Source organism: Equus caballus, chromosome 11 (assembly GCF_041296265.1).
Source record: "Equus caballus isolate H_3958 breed thoroughbred chromosome 11, TB-T2T, whole genome shotgun sequence".
NCBI lineage: Eukaryota > Metazoa > Chordata > Mammalia > Perissodactyla > Equidae > Equus > Equus caballus.
In genome coordinates, this window is record NC_091694.1 from 18,931,368 (window position 1) to 18,955,936 (window position 24,569).

A 24,569-nucleotide genomic window follows, 5' to 3' on the forward strand; every position below is an offset into this window, starting at 1 on the left:
GTGGTGAGCGCTGTGTGAGAATCTCAACGGCAGCTGACTTTGTGGAGGGAATGCAGGATGCAGCAAAGAGCAAGAGCTGTGGAGTCCGACGGGCTCGGGTGGGAATGGGAGCTGGGCTGCCTGTGATGTGAGGAGTTCCCACTTAGCTCATCGGACGTGACACAAATGAAATCAAAGTAGGTAACAGATGTGACGCAGGGTAGGTGCTCACTACACAGCAACTTGTATTTCCTAGGCACTGCTGCCACTCCAGGTCAGCTTACAGGACAAGGCTGAAGACAATGCCTGTTGCTTTCCTGTGCCCTGTCCTGTGTACCCTGGCTCTGTTGGTCAAAACCAACATTTAGGCCAAGGTCAAACAAAGCTAACATTAAAAGCCAAATGGAACAAATTAAAAAATCAGTAAAAGAGCTGGGGGGTGGGGGCAGGGTGAGAGATCCAGTGGATCCATGACTGCCTGTGCCTCTGGGCCCAGGGAAGTTTAATTCTCCAGGCCATACCTCCAGGGCAAATACCACCCCAAAGAAGCCTTCCACATTCCCTCGCTCATGAGCAGACTGCACCCAGACCTCATCCAAGACTCCCAAGTATCTCCAAAACAGATTATTAAGTGAACAAAGCAAAGTAAAAATACTGTGCATGTGCATAAAAAGGAAGAATTTTTGGCATATCTGCTCATATATCCATGAAGTCCTAAAAGGATACCTGAGAAACTGTTCACATTGTTTATCTCAGGCAGGGAGCTCGGTGGCTGAGGAAGACAAGTTGGAGGGGAGAAAGACTTTCACTGTATACCCTTTTCGATTGTGAACGATGGAAACCTATTTAACAGCAGCAGGGAAAACTCAAAGACTCCCAGATGACCAGAGGGTGAGGAGCAAGGGGTGCCAAGGCCGAGCGCTCCACCCTGGCTTGCTACTATGGCTGGTCCTGCTCTTGGGTGCCAGGCCCTTGGCGGACCTGTGGGGCTTAACCCTTCCTTAGATTCAGGCCAGGTGAAGAGAAGACACCATGGCTTTAAATCAGCCCGGGCCCTCTTGATGTGTGGTACACACTGTTCTAACTCCAGAAAAAGAAAGAAAAGCCAAACAAGAATTTGGAAGATGGCAGCTATTTCAAACCACAACAACCCCCCGGCCCCCAGCCATGCAATCTGCAGGCTCATTCCCAGGCCAAGAGCCACCCCCAGAACGGCAGCCTGTCCAGCAGGCCAGGAGCATTTATGTTTCATGTAGGCCAGGACTACCCACAGGCAGTCCACAGCCCAGGCCACAGTGAATGCCTCCATGGACCAAAGAAGATTTGCAGGTAGCACAGGGCAATGCAAGGCTGTGGACACCAGGGATGAGCTGAGAGGCTGTACTCCTTTTACTTTTTCCAGGATGGCCAGGAAAATATGGCTTGGGTGGGTCATGGATTTACCAAAGTTGTCACAGACCTCACTGTTTGCAAACCATCCATTTCCCTTCAGTTCAGCAGGATCACCTACTTCTGGCTTCTTTGGCCCTTGTTTCTTCACACACAAAGCATCCAGAGACAGCTGCTGCACATGTGCCATCATTTCTGTAGAGCAAACACAGGGCTGTGGGCAAAGGACCCGCTCCTCATTTCCCCAGCACAGCCCCTTCCTGGGGCCGGGGACTAAACTTCTCACTTGGCCTGGCCCACTGGATCACACCAGCCTTGCCTGCCACCATCTGGCTATGTTTCACCTCTGCACCTGCTGATGATAAAAGAAAGCGCTGGGTCCCCTATGCCTGGAAAAGCACCTAGGCTAGCTTCATGCTATTTTATAGCACCAAACACAACTCCTGCACAGGAGCTGCCTCATGGCTCACAGACGGCTTTAAGGCACTGCTGAAGAGCTGCTCCTGTTGGGGAGACCAAGCCATAAAAGCTACTCAGACACATCCTTAGGTGGAAGCCCCAGCAAAGTCTATACATGCTGGAGCTTCCCTAACAAACAGGAAGGCAGGAAATTAGATCAAGTCAGAAATAGCTGATTTTCCAGTGACGATGGAGCGCCCCCCGTCCCCCCAACCCCCATCACAAACCAGGACCTTCCTGTGCACAGTTCTCTATTGCCCTGGCAGATCTTGGGCTAGATCTGGACCAGGCCCCTTCAATGGATCAGAGAAAACCCCAGACTCAAAACGGAGCTGAGTATGAGGGCCAGTCACTGCCAGCCGGTTCAGGACGGCTGTTGTGTAGAAATTTACTACAACCTGCAAACAGGTGGTTATAGCGTGAGGCAACCCTATAGAGAAGAAAGAACGTAAAATTCAGTTGGGTCAAACTAGATTGGAGTGTGGGCCACATTATCATTCCTGGTGAGACTGTGGCTAATTTACTTAATCCCTCAGAGGCTCAATTTCATCATCTGTACAAGGGGCAGAGGACTTGGGTGAGGATTAGATGAGGTAATTTTTAGTACAGAGTAAATACCTGATAACTGGTCATGGATATTAGGATTATGTCCTTATTTGTAAAACAGGATCCTCAGACCAACTTGAGGAGACCCATGGTGCAAGTTAAACAAAACAGCGCCATCCAGTGGCTTCACCCTGCTACTGTTACTGCTGCTCTCCGCCCCCTCCCACCTTGGTGGATCAACACAGTAACTGAGTACATCTGGCTCCAGCTGGCTTGCACAACCAGGATCCCTCTAAAAGTGTACACTTCCCGTCCAAGTCACCAACTCTCCCCTCCACAGGCGTCCTGGGCAGAAACAGTACCGTCCACATGCAGAATCCTCACTCCCCAGGAACGGGCATTGGTCAGGAGGCTGCTGCTGCTCCCCTAGAAAGATGAGGCAGGGTCAGGCAGGAGCATGAGACTCCAAAGGCCTGAACGCTGTGGGACAGGTTGTCCTGTCATCCATGTGGGAGGGATGTTGGGGGGAAGCAGGCAGGGGAGAGAACACAGCACCTGGAGAGCCTATGCCAACCCCCAGGAAGACACCTGTCCTCCACATGGACTGGCCGCATCAGGAGGGGATGGACCGCTGATCTGCCCACATGCTTTGCTCTGACCACCTTGTGATCAGGAAGGAGCACATGCTTAGAAGAGAGCCATTTGTCAGGAGGGCCTCCGAGCTCTCAGCACACGATAAGTACAAAATAAATACCAGTGACAACCACCACCATCGAGCAGGAAACTGCTGGCTGCAGACCTGTCTTGCTTGGCTGCCTGAGTCTGGCAATACCATGCTCCCTCATGACCGCCAATGCACCCATCTTGATGTCACTTTAATGACTCCTCTCACAAGATCACCTTAACTCCTCCTTCTGCCACTTAACTTTAATGGCCCTGGATTCTCACAAAAAGGACAAAGAGCTACGTGTGAAAGACTACAAAGCTTGGCTTATGTGCAAAGCAGACATGCTCCACAGCATTCCTCAAAGGTTCTCTTGGTCGGCTCTGGAGTTGGAAAGATCAAGGAGTCGAATCTTGGCTCTATCACTCACTCCCTGGGTGACTCTAGACTAATTACTTGACTTCTCCGAGCCCACTTCCTCATTAGTAAGAAGGAAATAATGACGATACTACACATCTTACAGGGTGTGCAATTTGTTAAAACTTCAGAAGAGCCTCAGGAAAAAGGCTAAACCCCGCCCTGTGCCAGAGATGTCCCCCTCTAGCCCGTGTCCCTCAGCTCACCTGGTTTCTGATGGCTTTCTGCAGTAGCTCCTTCCCTCGGCTCGTAGGCACCTGACAGGAAGAGAAGAGCAATGAGGTATGCTGTGTAGACCACCTGTGCACAAACAGATGTTTACACAGGCGCTGGTGAGGCTGTCTTGGTGTCATGTCCCTCAGAAAGCTGGGAGCAGTGACAAGTGAGGAGTGGCAGAAATGAGGGCCTAGAGAACCCTTCAGAGGTAAAGGTAAAGCCACACACAGGTTCAGGTCACCCACAGGTAGCTACAGCCTGGACCCTGAAGTCACCCGAGGTCAAAGCATTACAAACGTTTTAAGACCTCTCTCTAAGAGCCTCTGCACTCTCCAGCAGATAAGCCTGGGCCAATTCCAACGAGCTCTCTCTGGTTAACAGAGGACCCTCCTATTGCTTCTGAACCTCTGACTCTGAAGTCCCATAAAAAGTGAACACATGCCATTGAACGGATAGCATGGTGCTGAGGTATTTAGATCCAGAGCTATGATAAAATATTTTTAGATCCTGAATTCAAATGAGAGATTAAATTAAACCAGGTGAAACTAAAAACAGAGACTCCCTAAAAGGGCTCACTGAGGCTTACTTCCTTTGTGTAGAGAACACACCTTTCCCACCCCACGAGGTTCTTACCGAATCTACAGGCTTCTGTGAAGGCCTGGCATGGCCACCTTTTGGATCGACCATGGATGGTGTTTCCACTCTGACCTCGCTGGGGCTGGGGCAGCCTCTGTGACTTGTCCCACTGCTCTCCGCCTTCGCTTCCCTGCGGCTGGACACGATGTAACTTACTTCTTTGCTCAAAAAACCCTCAATTACCTGAAACCAGATCACAGAGGTGGTTGAAAACCAAAAGTAGATGTAAAATCATCAATATTGAGAGGTTAGGGAAGGAAATCTTGGCTGCCAGAAGTTCCAGAATCAATGTCTTTAAATAGACCAAAGGCAGTTCCGTACTGGGCCCTCAAGAAGACATCATCCTGAAATATAATAGAGTTCATATATATAATACAGGTTTTTGTCTCCAGAATTGCTGCTCCTGACCCAGCCGCCTTTGAGTTATTTGACCAGCCTGAGTTTGCATGGAGCAAGAGCATACTGAAGGGACCAGAGAGGATTAAAACTAGCTTGGGTAAGTCATGATTTTTCTGTGATGATACACTGGGACATCTAGACACTGCATCTGTAATCTTGACCTCACTAAGAAAAGGAACCTAAAATGTGAAACAAAAAAAGGTTTTGGCTATTACTCAGCTGCATAGATATCTGCTCACCCTTCATGAAAGGATCTGACTCATCTTTGCATCCCAACAACCCAACACAGTGCCTGAAACACAATGACACTTAACTCAGGTTTATGGAAAGAAGAAAAGACGATTAAGCAGTGATGAGCTAGCGAATGCTCAATGACCGACTCTGGGAAAAAACCTGCTTTGTACCCTTTTCCAATTTCTATGGGTTAAATACTCCTACGGTGGCTGATTTCAAGCTACCAATATGATGTCACTAACAATTTGTTCTCATGAGCCAGTACCAGCCAGCTCCAAATACCTCTGAAAATAAGAATGGATGATATCTCTAAAGTGGACTGAATGAGAAACCTGGCACTTAGGTTAAAAAAAAAAGTTTAGGCTTCTCAAAAAGCTAAACATAGATTACCCTATGACCCAGCAATTCCACTGCCAGGTATATACCAAGAGAACTGAAAACAGGGACTTGAATAGATACTTGTACACCAATGTCCACTGCAGCGTTATTCACAACAGCCAATAATCAGAAACAACCCAGGTGTCCATCAACAGATGAACGGATAAGCAAAATGTAATCTATCCCCACACCAGAATATTACTCAGTCATGAAAAGAAATGAAGTTCTGATACATGCTACAAAATAGATGAACCTTGAAAACATTATGCTAAGTGAAATAAGCCAGACACAGAAGGACAAGTATCAGCGATTCCACTGACACGAGATATCTAGAATAGGCAAATTCATAGAGACATAAAGGAGATTAGGCTTAACGGGGGCTGAAGGGAGGGGAAATGGGAAGTTACTGCTTAATGGTTACAGAGGTTCTGTTTGGGGTAATAAAAGTTTTTGGAAGAGGTGGCGGTGATGGTTACACAACAGTGTGAATGTAATTAATGCCAATGAACTGTACGCTTAAAAATGGGTAAAATGGTATATTTTATGGTATATACATTTTACTACAATTAAAAAAAATTCTTTAGGGGGCCAGCCCTGTGGCCGAGTGGTTAAGTTCGTGTGCTCCGCTTCTGCAGCCCAGGGTTTCGCCGGATCAAATCCTGGGCACGGACATGGCACCGCTCATCAAGCCATGCTGAGGTGGCATCCCACATGCCACAACTAGAAGGACCCACAACTAAAAATACACAACTATGTACGGGGGGCTTTGGGGAGAAAAAGGAAAAATAAAAAAATCTTTAAAAAAAAAGAAGAAAAAAAAATTCTTTAAAGTTACAGCTCGAAGGAGTACGTCTGTCTAAGTTCTGCTATACTGCAAAAACAAATGCTAGAGCGTAGGAATGAAGTAATGACTATCCCATATAAATGTGGTAGATTATTTAATGGCCACACATTCCTCTCATCCCAACAAACCCACTCCTTTGCAATGTGACTTTGCTGTTCCTCCCATCAGGAGGTGGAGCCTGATTTTTCCATTCCCTTGAATCAGACTCCTTTTGACCAAGAGAATGTGGTGAAAGTAACAGGTATGAGATCTAGAGCCTAGGCCTCAACAGGCCTTGTAGCTTCTCCCTTCACCTTCTAGGAAAGCTGCCTGAGACCACTGTGTAATTGGCTGATCCAGCTGACTGTATACACGACAGTGTATATAATACAATGTATGTAAGAAGCTTCTCATACAATGCATGAGGCCACATAGAGGCACCAATTGCCAAATGTGTGAGTAAAGTCATCTTGGTCCTTCCAGCCCAGCTGGCCCTCCAGTTGAATGCAGCTGCAGGAGTAAGCCCTGAGGAAACCAGCAGAAAAACCACTCAGCCAATCCAGAGAATAGTGAGAAATAATAAATCGTTGTTTTAAGCCCAAATTCTAGGGTGGTTTTTTATTATTTATTTATTTTTTTGCTGAGGAAGATTTGCCTCGAGCTAACATCTATTGCCAATCTTCCTGTTTTTTTTTTCATGTGAGCTGTCACCGCAGCATGGACACTGACAAACAAGTAGTGTGGTTCCGTGCCTGGGGACCGAACCCAGGCTGCTGAAGTGGAGCACGCCAAACTTTAACCACTAGGCCATTGGAGCTGGTCCGCCTGGGGAAGCTTTTTAGACAGCAAAGCCTAAATGAGAGACTAAAAGTTTAAAATGTAATTTTGGGCCAGTTTGGGTGTATAATCCTCATTTTCTCCATCCCCACTGCTGAGTATCTCCATGTGCAAGTTTCCGTTGTTTGACAGCAAAGAGCCTCTGCAGTCCAAGGCCATTCATGCAGTTTCCCCAGTTACCAGCCTTTTTAGGGCCAAGCACTCTCATCCTGTTTTCTAAACACAAGAGATACTCATATCAACCCCTTACTAAAAGTACCATATGGCAGATGCTTTAAAAATATATACATATTTTTTTAAAGATTGGCACCTGAGCTAACATCTGTTGCCAATCTTTTTTTTTTCCCTTCTTCTCCCCAAAGCCCCCCCATACATAGTTGAAGATTCTAGCTGTAGGTCCTTCTGATTCTGCTATGTGGGATGCCACCTCAGCACAGGTTGATGAGCGGTGCCATGTCCGTGCCCAGGATCTGAACTGGTGAAACCTTGGGCCACTGAAGCGGAGCGCATGAACTCAACCACTTGGCCACAGGGCCAGCCCCTAAAAATATTTTAATGGACTCAAATACAGCAAATACTTTTTACCCAAAGTTGTTCACCACAGTGTTATTTATAAAAGTTAAAATTTAGAAATAATCTAAATGTCCATAGGGTAACAGTTAAGTAAATTAATAATCCACTCAAAAAATTACATTCTCATTACAAATAATGCATATGAGGGGCAATAATGAAAGGAAAGTGCTAATGCTTTAAGGCTATGGGCAAGAAGTTGGTAATCAAAAATGTCTTCATGATCATAGAAAATAACCATTAAAAAAAAAGGCAGGGCCAGCCTGGTGGCATAGTGGTTGGGTTCACACACTTTGCTTCAGCAGCCCAGGGTTCACAGGTTTGGATCATGGGCGGGGACCTATACACCCTTCGTCCTGCCATACTGAGGCAGCATCCCACACAGAAGAACTAGAAGGACCTACAACTAGGATATACAACTATGTAGTGGGGCTTTGGGGAGAGAAAAAAAAAGAGGAAGATTAGCAACAGATGTTAGCTCAGGGCCAATCTTCCTCACCAAAAAACAAAAACAAAAAACTACAGAATAGAGACAGAAGTAGATGAGTGGTTACCCAGGGTTGGGGTGTTGAGGGGAAATGGGGAGTAACTGATAATGGGTGGAGGTTTCTTTTTTTTTTAAGGTTGGCACCTGAGGGGCCAGCCCCATGGCCAAGTGGTTAAGTTCGCATGCTCTGCTTCGGTGGCCTCGGGTTTCAGTGATTTGGATCCTGGGCGCGGACATGGTACCACTTGTCAGGCCATGCAGAGGCAGTGTCCCACATAGCACAACCAGAAAGACCTAGAGGGGCTGGCCCCATGGCTAAGTGGTTAAGTTCGCGTGCTCTGCTTTGGCGGCCCAGGGTTTCGCCGATTTGGATCCTGGCCACAAACATAGCATGCTCCTCAAGCCATGCTGAGGTGGCGTCCCACATGCCACAACTAGAAGCATCCACAACTAAAAATATACAACTATGTACTGGGGGGCTTTGGGGAGAAAAAGGAAAAAGAAAATCTTTAAAAAAATAAAAAAAGACCTACAACTAGAATATATAACTATATACTGGGGGGCTTTGGGGAGGGGAAAAAAAAAAGATGGACGCCTGAGCCAACATCTGTTGCCAATCTTTGTTTTTCCTCCTCCTCCTCCCCCTGCTTCTTCTTCTTCTTCTCCTCCTCCCCAAAGCCCCCAGTACATAGCTGCATATTCTAGCTGCAGGTCCCTCTGGCTGTGCTATGCGTGATGCTGTCTCAGCATGGCCTGACAAGCAGTGCCATGTCCGCGCCCAGGAATCAGCAAAACCCTGGGGCACTGAAGCAGAGCACGTGAACCCAACCACCCGGCCACGGGCCCAGACTCATGAGGAGTTTCTTTTTTGGGGTGATGGGAAGGTTCTAATACTGACTGTGTAATCACACAACTTGCACATCTCTGTGAATATACTAAGAACTGTTGAATTGTACACTTTGGGTGAACTGTATGGTATGTGAATTACATCTCAATAAAGCCATAAAAGAGAGAGGAAGAGAGGGAGAGAGGGAAGGGAAGAGAAGGGAAAGGAAGGAGAGGGAGGAAGAGACGGAGGAAGGAAGAGAAAAGAATCCAGAAGAAAATAAATACATCAAAATGATGGTTCCATGTTCTCCAAAATTTCTAAAATGAACAGATATTATTTTTCTAATTAGGAAAAACATTTATTTTTTAAAAATGGTTTATACTTAAAGTCGCTTTGGAAAATGTAGTGATACCACTGAAAATACCCAGCAGTCATGAATATAACCCTCTCCAGCTCCTGCCCTAACCTCACAAAGGGACATAGTTATCATAGGAGAGAAGCAGGTTACATACCCCACCCAGCTGCTGGATGGCCCCTGTCAAAAACTGGAGATTCTTGCCAGCAGGCAGATCCAAGTAAAAGGACTTTCCAGAAAACGGTGGCCTCCAAGCATCTGTTGAGCTCTTCCGGCATTTTCCCAGACAACTAGAAACTCCTAGCTGAGCCCCTAGAAAACAACAAGAAAGAGGAATAAAGTGAGAAGTCTGAGCAAAGAGAGAATCCTGCAAGTCAAGCAACCTTCACCGACAGCCTCTGCGTGCTGCGCCCGGCTAGACTGTGGGCACACAAAGACGGCTGGGCGACTAGTGTTCCACCCCCATGAAGTTCAGATGTGGAGAAACCGGAACCCTCATACATCAATGGTGGGAATGCAAAACGGGGCAGCCACTTTAGAAAACAGTTTGGCAGTTTCTCAAAACATTAAATATACAGTAAAACAAGACCCAGCAATTCTACTCCTTGGCATATACCCAGAAGAAATGAAAACATATGTCCAGGTAAAAACCTGCGCAAGAATGTTCACAGCAGTGTTATTCATTTTAGCCAAAAAGTGGAAACAATTCAAATGTAAATAAAATGGTAAATAACATGTGGCACACCCATGCAATGGACCACTATTTGACAATAAATAGGAATCAACTACTTATACATGCTACAACAAGAATGAATCTCAAAAAGATATTGAGAAAAGCCAGACACAAAAGACCACATACTGTATGACTGCATTTATATGAAATGTTCAGAAAAGGAAAATACAAAGAGACAGAAATTAGACTGCTTAGGGTTGTGGGCAGGAACGAGGAGTGACTGCAAATGGACATGAGGTTCTTTCTGGGGTGGAGAAAATATTCTAAAATTAGATTGTTGCGTTAGTTGCACAACTTTGTAAATTAACTGGAAACCATTGAAAGTGTATACTTAGAACAAATGAATTTTACAGTTTACAAATTATACTTCAGTAAAGCTAAAAGAAATCCTCAACGAATGTACCCTTAAGAATTGTGCGTTTCATTGTATATAAATTTTCCATCAAAAGGAAAAAACTATAAACAAATATGGAATTCTAGTCAATGAAATGCATGCTGAACTATTTAGAGGGAAAGGTACTAATATGTACAAATTACTTGAAGCATGTCAAAAATAAGATGGATAGATTTGTGACAAAGCAAGTATACTAAACTGTCAGCGATACAACCTAAGTGGCATGTCTATGAGTGCTCACTGTAAAAGTCTTTCGACTTTGTAGTAGGTTTGAAAATTTTCATATTAAAATGTTAAAACTTGAAGAGAGGGGCTGGCCCGGTGGCGCAGCGGTTAAGTTCGCACACTCCGATTCGGTGGGCTGGGGTTCGCTGGTTCGGATCCCAGGTGCAGACATGGCACCACTTGGCACGCCATGCTGTGGCAGGCGTCCTACATATAAAATAGAGGAAGATGGGCATGGATGTTAGCTCAGGGCCAGTCTTCCTCAGAAAAACGAGGAGGATTGGCAGCAGATAGCTCAGGGCTAATCTTCCTCAAAAAAAAAAAAAAACTTGAAGCGATAAAAAGGATTCATGAGAAAGTGACAGATACTGAAGATAAGCAAAGAAGTTGTAATATACAGATAATAACAGTCCCTGAAGATAAAAACTAAAACAAATTAAAAACCCCAGAATACTAAAATCTATAATTTAAGAAAACTTTCCTGAAATAAAAAAACGTATTTAAAACTAAGATACTGAAAGAGCAGGTCACATACTTGAAAAAACTGATCCAGAATAGCCAACACCAAAATAAAGTTAGAAAATTGTTGGACTTTAAATGAGGGGCTTGGACCAGGTATTTTAAAAACTTCTCTGAAGCGCCTTGATCCCACGAACCCTGCCTCCCTCCGCCCTACGGCCCAGTCAGACCTCCAGCTGGACCTCCACAGTCAGGCCTGCTCGCTCTGACGAGACACGATCTTCTTACTGAGCTCCACGTTACTTACTGTCTCTCCTATTTGCAGCTTCATATTCTTGTTTACTCTCTCGGCGTGAACCTCTGGCCTCCCCATCAGACTGGGCACTATCTGGGGAAGAGATGTGTCTTACGCATCACTCTCATTGCCCAGTGCCTACACCAGAGCCTGCTCTCCCTCCCTCAGCTGGCACCTGACCCTCCAGCACCTACCTTCTGGTCCATAAACCTCCCTCTTCCTGAGAGTCCTGGGTACAGAGATAGAAAATACTGGAAAGTTGGCTTGGCGTTTCACAGAAAAGACCTTTGTTGTGACTCCTGCCTCTACCTCTTACTGGCTGTGCAACCCTGGGCGAGAAACGGTCTCACTCAGTATCTCTGAATCTATTTCCTCACTTCTGAAACAGTGAAAATAAATACCCGCCCACATTGGCAGTCCATATGGAGTAAATAAAATACTGTAAATTGTGTCAGATACTGGTATTGCGGATATTCAAATACCTAACAGGCACCAACCACGCAGAAGGGAAACTGGCCAGAAACATCTGGTATAACCATACCAGGAGTACCCGCTGAATGGTAGCCCTGGGCATTATTATAATTGTAGCCATTTTGGATCCCTTCCCATGCCAACTTCTCTAGAAGGCTTTTTTTTCTTATTGAGGAATAATTGACATACAAAATTAGTTTCAGATGTACAACTTAATGGTTCAATATCTGTATGGAAGGCTTTTGCAGAATTAGCCTTTTTGACTTTTACTTCTAAACAAGATAATAAACACACAAGGCCTGCTGACTCTCCACAGAACCTAAACCTAGGGAAGCCACTGAAGAAAGCAGGAATTAGATGGATGCCAGAACCGGACACTGGGGGGCTGGGTGAACAGCAAGCCTAGAGCGGCAGAATGCCAGGACTCGCAGGTGGCTGATAGATTGGAGAACGCCTTCTAGTTGTGCTGAGTGGGTCACTACCTGCCTGTTGCCAGCATCAGGGAGGCAGCCGAGCACCAACCAGAAGCAGCAGGGTAACAGTAGGGCAAGGCTGGAGCCTTGCTTGGGGTGAATATGCATGTGTGTGTGAGAAAGACAACATGGGGTGAAGGGGACAGTGAGCTGGCTGGCACCTGCTGAGCCTCTCTTCCTACCCTCTATCCATTTGGTGAGTTAGGTAATTATAATTCAAGGAGACAGCTCTTGAAAATGAACACAGTCGTGTGCCACATAATGACATTTTGCTCAATGATGGACCACACATACAATGGCAGTCCCATAAGATTAGTACCACGTAGCCTAGCTGTGTAGTAGGCTATACCATCTAGATTTGTCTAAATATACTCTATCATGTTCACACAATGACGAAATCACCTAATGGTGCTATCTCAGAATGTATCCCTGTTGTTAAGCAACACAGAATTACAGTACAAAGCAATGTGTGTGTCCTGGAGGGGCACACAGAATGTTGCTGCAAATGGGGAGTGACTGAGACCACAATGGAAGAAGGGGCCCTCCACCTTGGGTCGATTTTCCTCTTCTATCCAACCCCTAGCCCCTAAACTCAATAGAGAGGCACAAAATAGGGCCTAAGCTTTTGCATCTTCCTTCCAGGAACACATTACCAATCAGAGTGGCTACCAGTGTCAAGGGAACATTAGCTTATAAGAAAACAGGAGGCAACTGAGCAAAGTAAGCACTATAAAAGATGCTTTCTCTGGTATAGGTGGTCTGTTTGTCATAAGTAATGGACAAGACAGAAAGAGAATTTTATCCTCAAACAGGCAAGGGAGGATACTAGAAACATAAAACAGAAACAGTAGGTAAAGAAAAGAATCAACTGGAGATAATGGACGTGAAAAATATAACAGTTTAGAAAACCTCAAATAATAAAAAGATAAATAATCCAATTTAAAAATGAGCAATGAATAGACATTTCTCCAGAGAAGATATACAAATGGCTAATAAGCACATGAAAAGATGCACAAAATCAGTAGCCATCAGGAAAATGCAAATCAAAACCACAAAGAGGGGCTGGCCCGGTGGTACAGAGGTGAAGCTTGCATGTTCCGTTTCTCAGCGGCCCGGGGTTCGCCGGCTCAGATCCTGGGTGCGGACATGGCACCACTTGGCAAAAAGCCATGCTGTGGTAGGCATCCCATATATAAAGTAGAGGAAGATGGGCACAGACGTTGGCTCAGGACCAGTCTTCCTCAGCAAAAAGAGGAGGATTGGCAGTAGTTAGCTCAGGGTTAATCTTCCTCAAAACAAAAACAAAAACAAAAACAAAAAGAGATACCAATTCACACCAAGATAGCTATAATAAAAAAGAAGTCTTGGTAAGGATGTAGAGAAACTGGAACCCTCATACTTGGCTGGTCAGAACGTAAAATGGTGCAGTCACATTGGAAAGCAGTCTGCCAGTTCCTCAAAAGGTTAACCATAGAGTTACCATATGACCAAGTAATTATACTCCTAGGTATACACTCAAGAAATGAAAGCAGGGGCTGGCCCCACGGCCTAGTAGTAGGCATGCTCTGCTTTGGCAGCCCAAGTTCGGTTCCCAGTGCGGACCTACACCACTCGTCTGTGGCCATGCTGTGGCGATGACCCACATACAAAATAGAGGAAGAGTGGCACAGATGTTAGCTCAGTGTAAATCTTCCTCAGCTAAAAAAAAAAAGAAAGGAAGAAAGAAGGAAAACATATGTTCACATGAATAATTTGTAAACAAATGTTCATAGCAATATTATTCATAATAGCCCAGAAGTGAAAACTCATATGTCCACCAACTGATGAATGGCTAAATAAAATGTGGTACATCCATACAATGGAATATTATTCAATAACAAACAGGCATGATGTACTAATACATGCTAAAACATAGATGAACTGTGAAAACATGATGCTAAGTGAAAGAAACCAGTCACAAAAGACTACATATTGTATGATTTCAATGATATGAAATGTTCAGAATAGGCAATCTATAGACAGAAAATTGCTTAGTGGTTATCTAAAGCTTGGGGGGTTAGGGGAATATTGGAAGTGACTGTCAATTGGTATGGTTCTTTTTTGGGATGATCAAAGTTCTAAAATTGATTGCAATGATGGTTGCACAACTCTGTGAATCTAATAAAAACCACTTTATATGGATGAATTGTGTGGTACATGAATTAAATCTCAATAAAACTGTTGTTAAAAATTTTTCTTTTAAACTTCAATATGTGCATAGTCTCAGGATGTCTCCCCATAAGATACTTATTAATTACAAAAGGTAAAACAGTAATTTTATAGTGGAGAAACTTGATAGACACCACTTTAATCAAGTGATCAAAGTTAATGTGACCAATGGCCTCATTCTCACCATGTGCCTCCTGACACCACATACTGTGAAGGTCACATCACTTCTGTGTCAAAAATGCACAACCTGAATTCAACCATGGGGACATAGCAAACAAACTCAAAGTGAGGGACATTCTGTCCTTCAAAAGTATCAAGGTCATGCACAACAAAGAAAAATGAACACCTCCTCCCAAATAGGAAGAGACTAAGGAGACACGTCAACTAAAAGCAACGTGTGATTCTGGATTGGATCTTAAACCAGAAAAAGGACACTGGAGGACAGCTAGTAAAATCTGAGTAAGATCTGTAGAGTAGTTAATATTTTTTATCAATACTAATTTCCTGATTTTTCTAATTGTACTATGGTTACATAATATGTTAATATTTGGGAGAGCTGTGAAGAGTATACAAGAACCCCTTGACTACTTTTGAAATGTTTTCCTAAGCCTGAAATTATTTAAAAATGAAGAATAAAAAGGAAAAAAAAACCCTCAATAGACGAGTTGAATATCACAACATAGTGTGAGCTGGCAGATCAGGTCAAGGAACTCTTCCAGAAGGTATCAAGACAAGACAAAGAAATGGACAACAGAGACACTAAGAAATGCAGAGGATAGGGACAGAAGTACCAACAACATCAGAGAAACTGCAAAGGGAAAGAAAACAAACGATGGAGAGAAGAAAATATTTGAGGAAATAATGGTCCAAGCTTCCGAATAAATGTGGAGGATGAATACAAGAACTTTTATTCTCTCTCAAATCCCACTAAAATGACACAGAAAGAATAAAAATGGACAAAGACATTGGCAAGAAGACGACAACAGGTAAGAGATGCCATAAAATTTTGGGACCTGGAAAGCAGGCGGATGAGTGAAAAACCAACAAGAGACCAGAGAAAGCTGAATCTGAAGCCAACAGGAAGCAAGCTGGAGCTGAAAGGCCCTGAAACTGGAGAAACCAGATGTAGCAGAATACTAGAATGAAACAGCGGGATGAAAGAGGATTATCCGAACGCCTTTAAAAGGGACAGTGAGACTCCCAGAACTCTTTCCCAGCCCAGCAGACACTAGAGCAGTGGTTCTTAACTGGGGAGATTTTGCCCCAGGGAAATCTGGCAATGTTTGGAAATATTTTTGGTTGTGACAACTGGGATTGGGGGGTGCTACTGGCATCTAGTGGGTAGAGGCCAGGAATGCTGCTAAACATCTTACAAAGCACAGGACAACCCCCTACAACAAAGAATCTGGCTCAAAATGTCAACAGTGCTGAGACTAAAAAACTCCAAACTAGAGGAACAATGAGCACAGGTGAGAGCACAGATAAAGCCCCAATAAAGACACAGAAGATCAAGAGAATGTCTGTACACTCCACAGTGAGACCTGAAGACCTCTTCCCCCACTGAGCCCCCAGAATGCTGATGACAACCACACTTAGACTCTCAGACAGGGGATTGGAGGATTCCTCTCTAGGGAACTGACGGGCCCAAGACAAAAACATACAAATTAGCAACATTTGGGATCCCCTTCTGTTATGGACTGAATATTTGTGCCTCCCCACATTCCTATGTTGAAGCCTAACCCCCAATGTGATGGTATTAGGAGATGTAGCCTTTGGAGGGTAATTAGGTTCAGAACAGATCATGAGGTGAAAGTCTCCATAACGGGATTAGTGTCCTTACAAGAAGAGGACGAGAGAGCAGAGCGCTCTCTCTCCATACATGCACAAAGAAGAGGTCACGTGAACACACAGTGAGATGGCAGTCAACTGCAAGGCAGGAAGAGGGCCCTCACCAGGAACCCAATCTGCCAGCGCCAGTCTCCAGTACTAGGAGAAATAAACACCTGTTGTTTAAGCCCCCAGCCTACAGCAGTTTGTGATAGCAGCCTGAGCTGACTAAGACATGCCCCAAACTGCCAGGGTCCAGCCTGACTACCTACAATGATATCTACCAGCTGACAACTCCCCTCTCATGAACTTCCAGTTAGCATTTTATTGCTTCCCTCTTAAATAGAAATGGGTAATCAAAGATCATCAGACACGTAAAGAAAGCTTCTTAAAAGAAATTAGGCTAACAAATAGAAGAAAGAATTTAGAGGAACTAGAGACAATGCAGGAAGCAGAAGAAAACTAAAACCAAACAAAAACAATACCATTAATATCCTCAGAGAGATAAAGGAATACATTCCATCCATTAAACACACAGGAGACTATTTTAAAAAAAAGAAATATATGGAGAAGAAAAGGCTCTTGGAAATTTTAAACACGTTACAGAAATAAATTCAATATAGGATTAGAGATTAAGCTGAAGAAACTTTCAATAGAACAGAACAAAAGACAAATCGATGGAAGGTGGGAAAGACAAGATGCCCAAAAGACGGGTCCATGAGATCCAGTATCAGAAAAATAAAAAGTTTCTGGGGCTAGCCCCGTGGCTGAGTGGTTAAGTTCGTGCGCTCCACTGCGGCGGCGCAGGGTTTTGCTGGTTGGAATCCTGGGCACGGACATGGCACCGCTCATCAGGCCATGCTGACGCAGCGTCCCACATAGCACAACTGGAAGGACCCACAACTAAAAATATACAACTATGTACCGGGGGGCTTTGGGGAGAAAAAGGAAAAATAAAATCTTAAAAAAAAAAGTTTTAGAAACAGAAAAGAGAGAAGATGGAGGGGTTGAATATTACAGAAGTAATGCTAACAACCTCCAGAACTAAAGAAAATGAATTTCTAGATTGAAAGTTTCCACCAAGTGCCAGCTCCACAAATGAAAAAAGTCCCACATCAGGGCACTGTCATGAAATTTCAGGACACTGAGGAGAAAGAGGATTGTGGCTTCATTTCAGGCAATATTGGAGACCAGATAATCTAAAAGCCCCCCTAAAACAAAATATCTAAAAATACCGGCTAAAATATAAACAGAAATCTCATCTAATTGCTAAGTCCACAAAACAAATAAGAGAACAACACAAGTGCTCAAAATGATGGGAAAACTGAAAACCATAGTGCTGAACGCGAATGCTGACCGCCCTGAGGATGCGTGCGGGCTTAAAGGCAAAGGGCTTGGGACTGAAGAGCCAGATGGGTACAGGAGATAAGGTCTGTGCCAGCCTAAAGTGGGGAGTTAGAATTGAGAACTCCCGCATGATTGAGGAGAAAAGGTACACCAGAAAATAATCCATCGACCAGAAGAGACAAAAAGGAATACTGTCTACCTTAACTTAGGCTCTGCATGAAAGGACAGTCTTCACTGAGAATTCATAACCACAGCCCTCCTAAGAGTTTGGAATTCAAATTCATACTACTTATGTGGTCTAAGAACCCACTACCACCACCAAACAGAGAAATCAATGTAAAAAGTAATCCCAGCTACGAACACCTTTGGCATATTTCAAAGAATCAAAAAATGCACTTTACCAAAATGAGGAAGTAAACAAAAAGAGAAGAAAATATGGAATTTAGAAGGTAGGGAATCCTACACAGGAAAGAGGCAAAGGGAATTCCACAGAATGATGAAGGGAGATCCTAGGACGAAATTGGTGCAACAGGCCTCGTGCATAACTGGACCAGAGTGGAGTACTACGACAATGCTCTCAGAGGGGGGTCTCTCAGACAAAGAAGAAACTGATAGTTTCTCTGATGAGCTTGAAAGTATTGAGAGAAGGTTTACACTTCTAGTAAAGACTTTGGACATGAATTAGTGATCCATACACAAAAAACAAAGCATACTTCATAGTTTACTATATGGCTCCGTTGTGAATAACTTTTACATAATCATAATAATGTAAATACAAAAATAACTAAACAAAGATTATTACATATACACTGGGAGGATGAGAGGAGAGGAGGGAAACGTGTCTATGTTTGCGTGTGGTGGAGAGGAGTGGGGGGACAGAAAAAAAATCCTTATTTTCCATATTAGAAAGTCAATAGATAAAATTGGAAACAACAAAAGCAGTAGGAGATGCTATTTAGAAATCAGAAGGTAAATACTAGAAGAAACAGCTAAAGAGCATAAATGCTTGTACCCTAGGGAGTGGGGTCAGGAGGTATGAAAGGAGGAGCAACTCCTATTCAAGCTTCTGTGTGTGTGTGTGTGTGTGTGACAGACCCTCGCCTTTTAAAGTACGTCACCATAAAACTAATAAAAAGGAAAATAAAAACCCTCTAAAACTGACACATAGCCATGTTATAGTGAACTTTTAAAACAAATATAAAGAAAATAAAATCTTCTAAAGAGAAAAGCACAACACTTACAAAGGAACAAGAATCAGATTAACATCAGTTCCCAGCAGCAACTACTTATTGCAAGAAGAAACTACTGTAATTTTTCGGTGTGTTGAAGGAAAAAAACTTTGACTCAAGAATTTTAATACAAGGGTGAAATAAAGTTATTCCCAGGCATACAAGCCTCAGAAAGTTTATCGCATGAAGACTCCTTTTGAAAACACTCTTGGAGAAAGTTCTCCAGCAAAAAGAGAAATAGATCCAGAAGAAAGCAACAAGACATGAGAAGGAAGCGTAAATAACTGAGTAAAGCGCATCACTGTTCAAAAGGCAACGACCAAACGCCTATGCTAACAGTCCAGAACTAAAACCAGACGACACTAAGAGAGGGGAGGGGAGTATTGAGGGAAGCGAACGTGTGCTAAAACACTTACCTGACTCAATTGGGGGGGGGGGGGTTAAACTTATCAACAAACTTCAGAATTTTATGGTGAAAATAACCATGAATATGGGTTTAGTTACTCTACTCTGACTCCTATCTGTCTGCTACCTTCTTCACAATTATCAAACTGAAACTCGTTTGACCTTTATCGTGAATTCCTAAACAATCCATGACATTCCTCAACACACACACACAACCACTAAGTAATCCGAAAACCCCAATAAGGCTAACACTTCCCGGCCTTCTCCTCCCAAGAAACTCTGGGGCAAGAGCTGCCACTTTGAGTTTGCATCCCAGGTTGGACCTGGTACCTACCTAGGTCCGGAGCCCGGAGCCTCCTCTCAGCCATTGAACTCTCCGGCTCCAAGCACTCGTCGCCTGCGAAAAGAGCACAAAACAGCAGCCGAATCACCTTCACTAGTCTGCGACCTTCCATCACGCCATCCCCCGCCTCCCACACCCCGCACGACCCGCAGGGCGGCTCCGCGAGACCCCAGTCCATCCCAACTCGCGCGCCTCCCTCCAGGCTCCTGTCCCCTCAGTCCCTCCACCTCCTTTAGACCTCTGTCCCCTCCATGCCTGTGGCCCCTTCCGACCCGCATCGTCGCCGCAGCTCTTCCGACCCTTCCGCCTGCCTCCTCAGCCCGTCTTCTCCTTCCCGGCACCCGTACCCTTGCCCGGCTCCCTCCTCAAATTATCGGCTCTTTCTCGGCCTCCTTCAAAGCCGCCGTGTTACACTCGCGGACTGCGGGAGCTCTTCCAAAACTCTCGAGTGCCGCCGTCCCCCGGCAACTATAAACTCATTCTCTAGGCACCCTCAGCCGCGGCTTCAGTTTAAATTTCCTGTGAGCTCCGCCCCTGTGGCAATGTGATCCCTTCGAGACTTGCCCTACGGTGGCCCTGGGAGGACAATATTAGCTCAGCAAATCCTCCCCTTCCCCTCGGTTTTCCGCTCCGCCTTCTCTGCCTGTCCCTTCGCTTCTAGCTTTTCATTGGCTGGAGATACTTTGAGCCTTGTTAGCCAGCAAGCTGGGGACTAGTGATGCCTCACACTGAGCTGGTTTGCAATTCCTAGGAGTTCGATAATAAATAACAAAATAAGCCGAACACCTAGAGAGCATTTATGTTTTACATGAAAATTTCACATACACATCATTTCATCTTCACATCTTTCTCTCCCTCTTTCTCTGCTTACCTATCCAACAAAAAAAATTCTCAATTCCTCACTTCCCATCTTCTCTTCAACTCACTTAATTAGACTTTGATCTTCATCTCTCCACTAAAACTGGGCGTACTTATCCAGGTCAACTGGGACTTCCACGTTCCTAAATCCTATGGTCACTTTGCTATCCTCATCCTATCCGACTTCTAGAACATTGAAACAGAGTACTCCCTCCTTCTTGAAATAACTTTCTTCTTTTTGCTTCCATTTATATCCATTTTCACCTTACCTCAATGGCTCCTCCTCAATTTCCTTTGCTGGATCCAAAGCCAATGTTCCGCCTATAAATGTTGGAGTAGCCAAGGCTTTAGACCTTAGCCCTTAGCACCCAGCCCTCTTCTCTTCCCTATTAACACTCTCTCCCTAGTATATCTCACCCAGCTCCTTGGCTTTACAATTCAGCTCTATGCTAATGCCTGCAGAATTCCTCTCTCTGGTTCTGACCCCTCCCCTGATCTCCAGACTTATATGCTCAAATGCCTACTGGACATTTCCATTTGGATGTCCAATAGTTATCTCAGGCTTAACATGTTCAAAACAGAACATTTGTTCCACTCACCTACTCCCCTGAACGCCCACCTGTACTTCTCCCAGTCTTCCCCATCTCAGTAAATATCACATCATCTCCTCAGTTGTTTAAACCAAAAGCCTAGAAATTTATCTTTCAGTACTTTCCCTTATCCCCTATCCCTACTCCAAAAACAAGTTCTACAAACTCCAAAGTGCTTCTTGAATCAGACCACTGCTACCATCCTAAGTCCAAGCCACTATAATTTCTTGCTCAAAGTACTGCGCCAATTCCTAACACTACTTCTGTTCTTCAGTAGCTTCCTACCTCTCCCCAATATAATCCATTCTCCATACACAGCCAGAATGATATTCTTTAAACACTATGGTAGAGGCAACTGTACCACATGGACTTGGTATTCCTCCTAGTGGGGTCCCTCCCTGCAGAAGATTATAGATCCCGGCCCCACTGAACTAAAGCTTGGTCATGTGACTTACTTTGGCTAATGAAAAAGAAAAATAGTGGCGCATCACTTCCAAGCACAAGCTTTAAAAGCCAGTATGTTTTACCAAGTTCTTTTTCCCCATCACAATGACTGGCAATGTCCTAGCTAGAGGCCGCCCTGTCAACTTGGGTTTCTTAGTGAAAATGACGTGGAACAGAACCATGGGCAACCCATAGTGGATTTGCAGCATGAGCAAGAAGCGGCCTTTTGTTGTTATAAACTAGCGAGATTTTGGCATCATTTGTTATCATATCATAATCTAGCTCAAGTTTCTCAAAGCGTGGCTCAGACCTTTCAGAAGATTCCATGAGGTCAAAACTATTTTTACAATTATTCTAAAACCTTATTTTCCAACTCTCATGAATGTTCAGTGGAGTACATGGAAGCAAAAATGAGAATCCAACACTTTTCTGTTAAGCCAGATATTAAAGAAATTTGCAGAATGTAAAACAATGACATTCTTCTAATTATTTTTGTTTTGGAAAATATATTTTCATTAAAAATGCACTATTTATGTTAACACATAGCAGGCTTATTCTTAAATGAACAAACTAATATTTTAAAATTTTCTCTTTTAATTTCGAATATAATTATCAAATATGAAATTTTATAAATACGTATAAATAAATATACAAATACGTAAAATACATATGCTTATATAAATTTAAAAATACCCACATTGTGGTAGCCAGTCTCCAAGATAGCCTGCAATGATTCTTGATTCCTGGTAGTCATGCCCACATAAAATAGGGCTATATATACCAATAGAATTATGAGGAAATGACAATGTGTGACTTCTAAGGCTAGGTCATAAAAGACATTTCAACATCTGTATTGCTGTTTCTTGGGTCACCTGCCATGAGGGAAGCCAGCAGTCATGACACGAGGACGCTCAAGTACGCCTGTGGAGAGGCTCATGTGGAGACAAACTGAGGCTTCCTGCTAACAGCCAGCACCAAGCTCCCCCTCATATGCCTGGACCATCTGGCAAGCAGATCCTTCAGCCATAGCCTAGCTTTCAGATGACTGCAACCTCACGAGATCCCAAGCCAGGAGATCCCAGCCAAGCTGCTCCCAAATTCCAGGCCCGTAGAAACCAGAGAAAGTAAATGATTAGTGTTGTTTTAAGTTATTAAATTTTGGGATGATTTGTACACAGCAATAGATAACTAATATACTACACATAAGCAAAAAAGTTGTTTGGGATTTCAATTTCTAAAAATGTAAAGGGGCCTGAAACCAAAACTTTCAGAATTGCTAACCTAGCCTACCCTGACAGATACAAATAAAATCAGATCGAATTACCCTCCTTTCAAAAACTCCCAGTGGCTTTCCCTGTTTGCCCCTCCGACCAAACTTCTGTCTTGAACAAGCCAAGCTCATCCCTGCCTTAGGACATTTGCACCAACAATTTTATTCCTAGATCTTCTCTTTCCTTTTTGGGATCAGATCAAATCTCACGTTTTAGGATAGGACTTCTGAGACCACCCAACCTCACAGTAGCTCCTCCATTTTCTTGACAGCTAGGCCACTTGGGTTGATTTTCTTCACAGCACTTATATGATCAGAAAGTATCTTATTTGTTTACTTGTTTATTGTCTCTATTTCCCCCCTAGAATGTAAGCCCATAAGAGTGAGGACCTTTTCTGTTGTACTCACTGCTGCATCCCCAAAGAACATAGTAGGTGCTTAGTGAACATTTGTTGAATGAATCTCTCTGATCTTCATTTTTTTCATTTGTAAAGTCAAGATAGTAATAGCCACCAGGCAGTGAGGTTTAAAGATTAAAGATGTGTTTAGCACAAAGTCAGTGACCAGAAAAAGGTAGCTTTTACTATGTGGCAGAAAATATTTTGGGTTAATAATTCAAAATTTTCTTTCTCATCGTTTTTCTTGATTCCTGATGGGAAGTGCTTAGAATTTTAAAAAAAGGGGCCGGCCTGGTGGTGCAGCAGTTAAGTGCACATGTTCCGCTTCTCGGTGGCCTGGGGTTCACTGGTTTGGATCCCAGGTGTGGACATGGCACCGCTTGGCAAACGCCATGCTGTGGTAGGCGTCCCACGTATAAAGTAGAGAAAGATGGGCACGATGTTAGCTCAGGGCCAGTCTTCCTCAGCAAAAAGAGGAGGACTGGCAGTAGTTAGCTCAGGGCTAATCTTCCTCAAAAAAAAAAAAAAAAAATCAGCTCATCACAGAACAAAGGCTGATTTCCCAATATCTAAAAAACCCAATAGATACCGCAAAGACCAGTAACCCAACTGAAAATGGGTAAGGGAACATTCACAGAAAGGAAATACAAAGAGCATTCAAATATGCTCAACCTCACCTAAAATAAAAGAAATGCAAATTAAATCTACACCAACCTGCCATTTTTCACTTAGACTGGCAGAGATCAATTTTGCTTGATAGGGCCAAACTGCCTTACATACTGGTTGTATCAGTCTCTTCTGCAAGGCAATTTGGCCTTATGTAGCAAAATTACAAATGTACATATCTTTCCACCCAGGAACCCATTTCTAGGAGTTATTTTACAGATATATTCACACACATGTGATATGATTCATGTCATAAAGCTTCTACCCAGCTCTGCAGCAGCTGCCAGTCCGATGGTGCTTACCAGAGAAACGCCTGTGAAATAACGACATGGAAAAGGATGCAGATATATTGATTTAATTATTGTATTTTGCAAATACACATGGAGTGCTTTCTATGATGTTCAAAGTGCTTTAATAATAGTCATTAGTTTAATCCTCATAATGCTATGAGGCAGGGAGTAACTATGCCCATTTTATACATGGGAACACTGAGGTTACAGCTTGCTTGAGGTCACACAACCCGAAAGTATTAGTGCTGGATGGCAGCCTGACTTCAGCGGCCACACTCTTAACACTGCTCTCTGCTGCCTCTCAATTTAAGGCAAAACGGAAAAAGAAAACCAGTACAGTGATATTAAAATTTGACAAAATACACTTTCAGAGATAAAAAATTATTTGGGATACAGGTGTCATTGTTTGATGATAAATAATTCACC

General features: G+C 43.7%; 1 protein-coding gene across 13 annotated transcripts in view; it reads right to left on the reverse strand.

Annotated features, from left to right (window-relative positions):
- DBF4B (DBF4B-CDC7 kinase regulatory subunit) overlaps nt 1–20,210 on the reverse strand; it is a 31,468-nt gene extending 11,258 nt beyond the window's left edge. The window contains exons 1-8 of one of the 13 annotated variants that reach the window (XM_023652398.2): nt 19,975–20,198; nt 19,619–19,681; nt 11,337–11,417; nt 9,376–9,530; nt 4,304–4,489; nt 3,661–3,711; nt 2,736–2,799; nt 1,490–1,563 (exon numbers count right to left, since the gene is read on the reverse strand). In XM_023652398.2, the coding sequence (XP_023508166.1) occupies nt 1,490–1,563; nt 2,736–2,799; nt 3,661–3,711; nt 4,304–4,489; nt 9,376–9,530; nt 11,337–11,417; nt 19,619–19,652 (645 nt within the window). In that variant the 5' untranslated portion in view covers nt 19,653–19,681; nt 19,975–20,198. Of the gene's footprint in view, nt 1–1,438; nt 1,564–2,735; nt 2,800–3,660; nt 3,712–4,303; nt 4,490–9,375; nt 9,531–11,336; nt 11,418–19,618; nt 19,682–19,865 lie in introns of all 13 variants that reach the window. The other 12 variants (XM_070226106.1, XM_023652399.2, XM_070226108.1 and 9 more) reach the window with 12 other exon arrangements.
- Between the last annotated feature and the right edge of the window lie 4,359 nt (nt 20,211–24,569).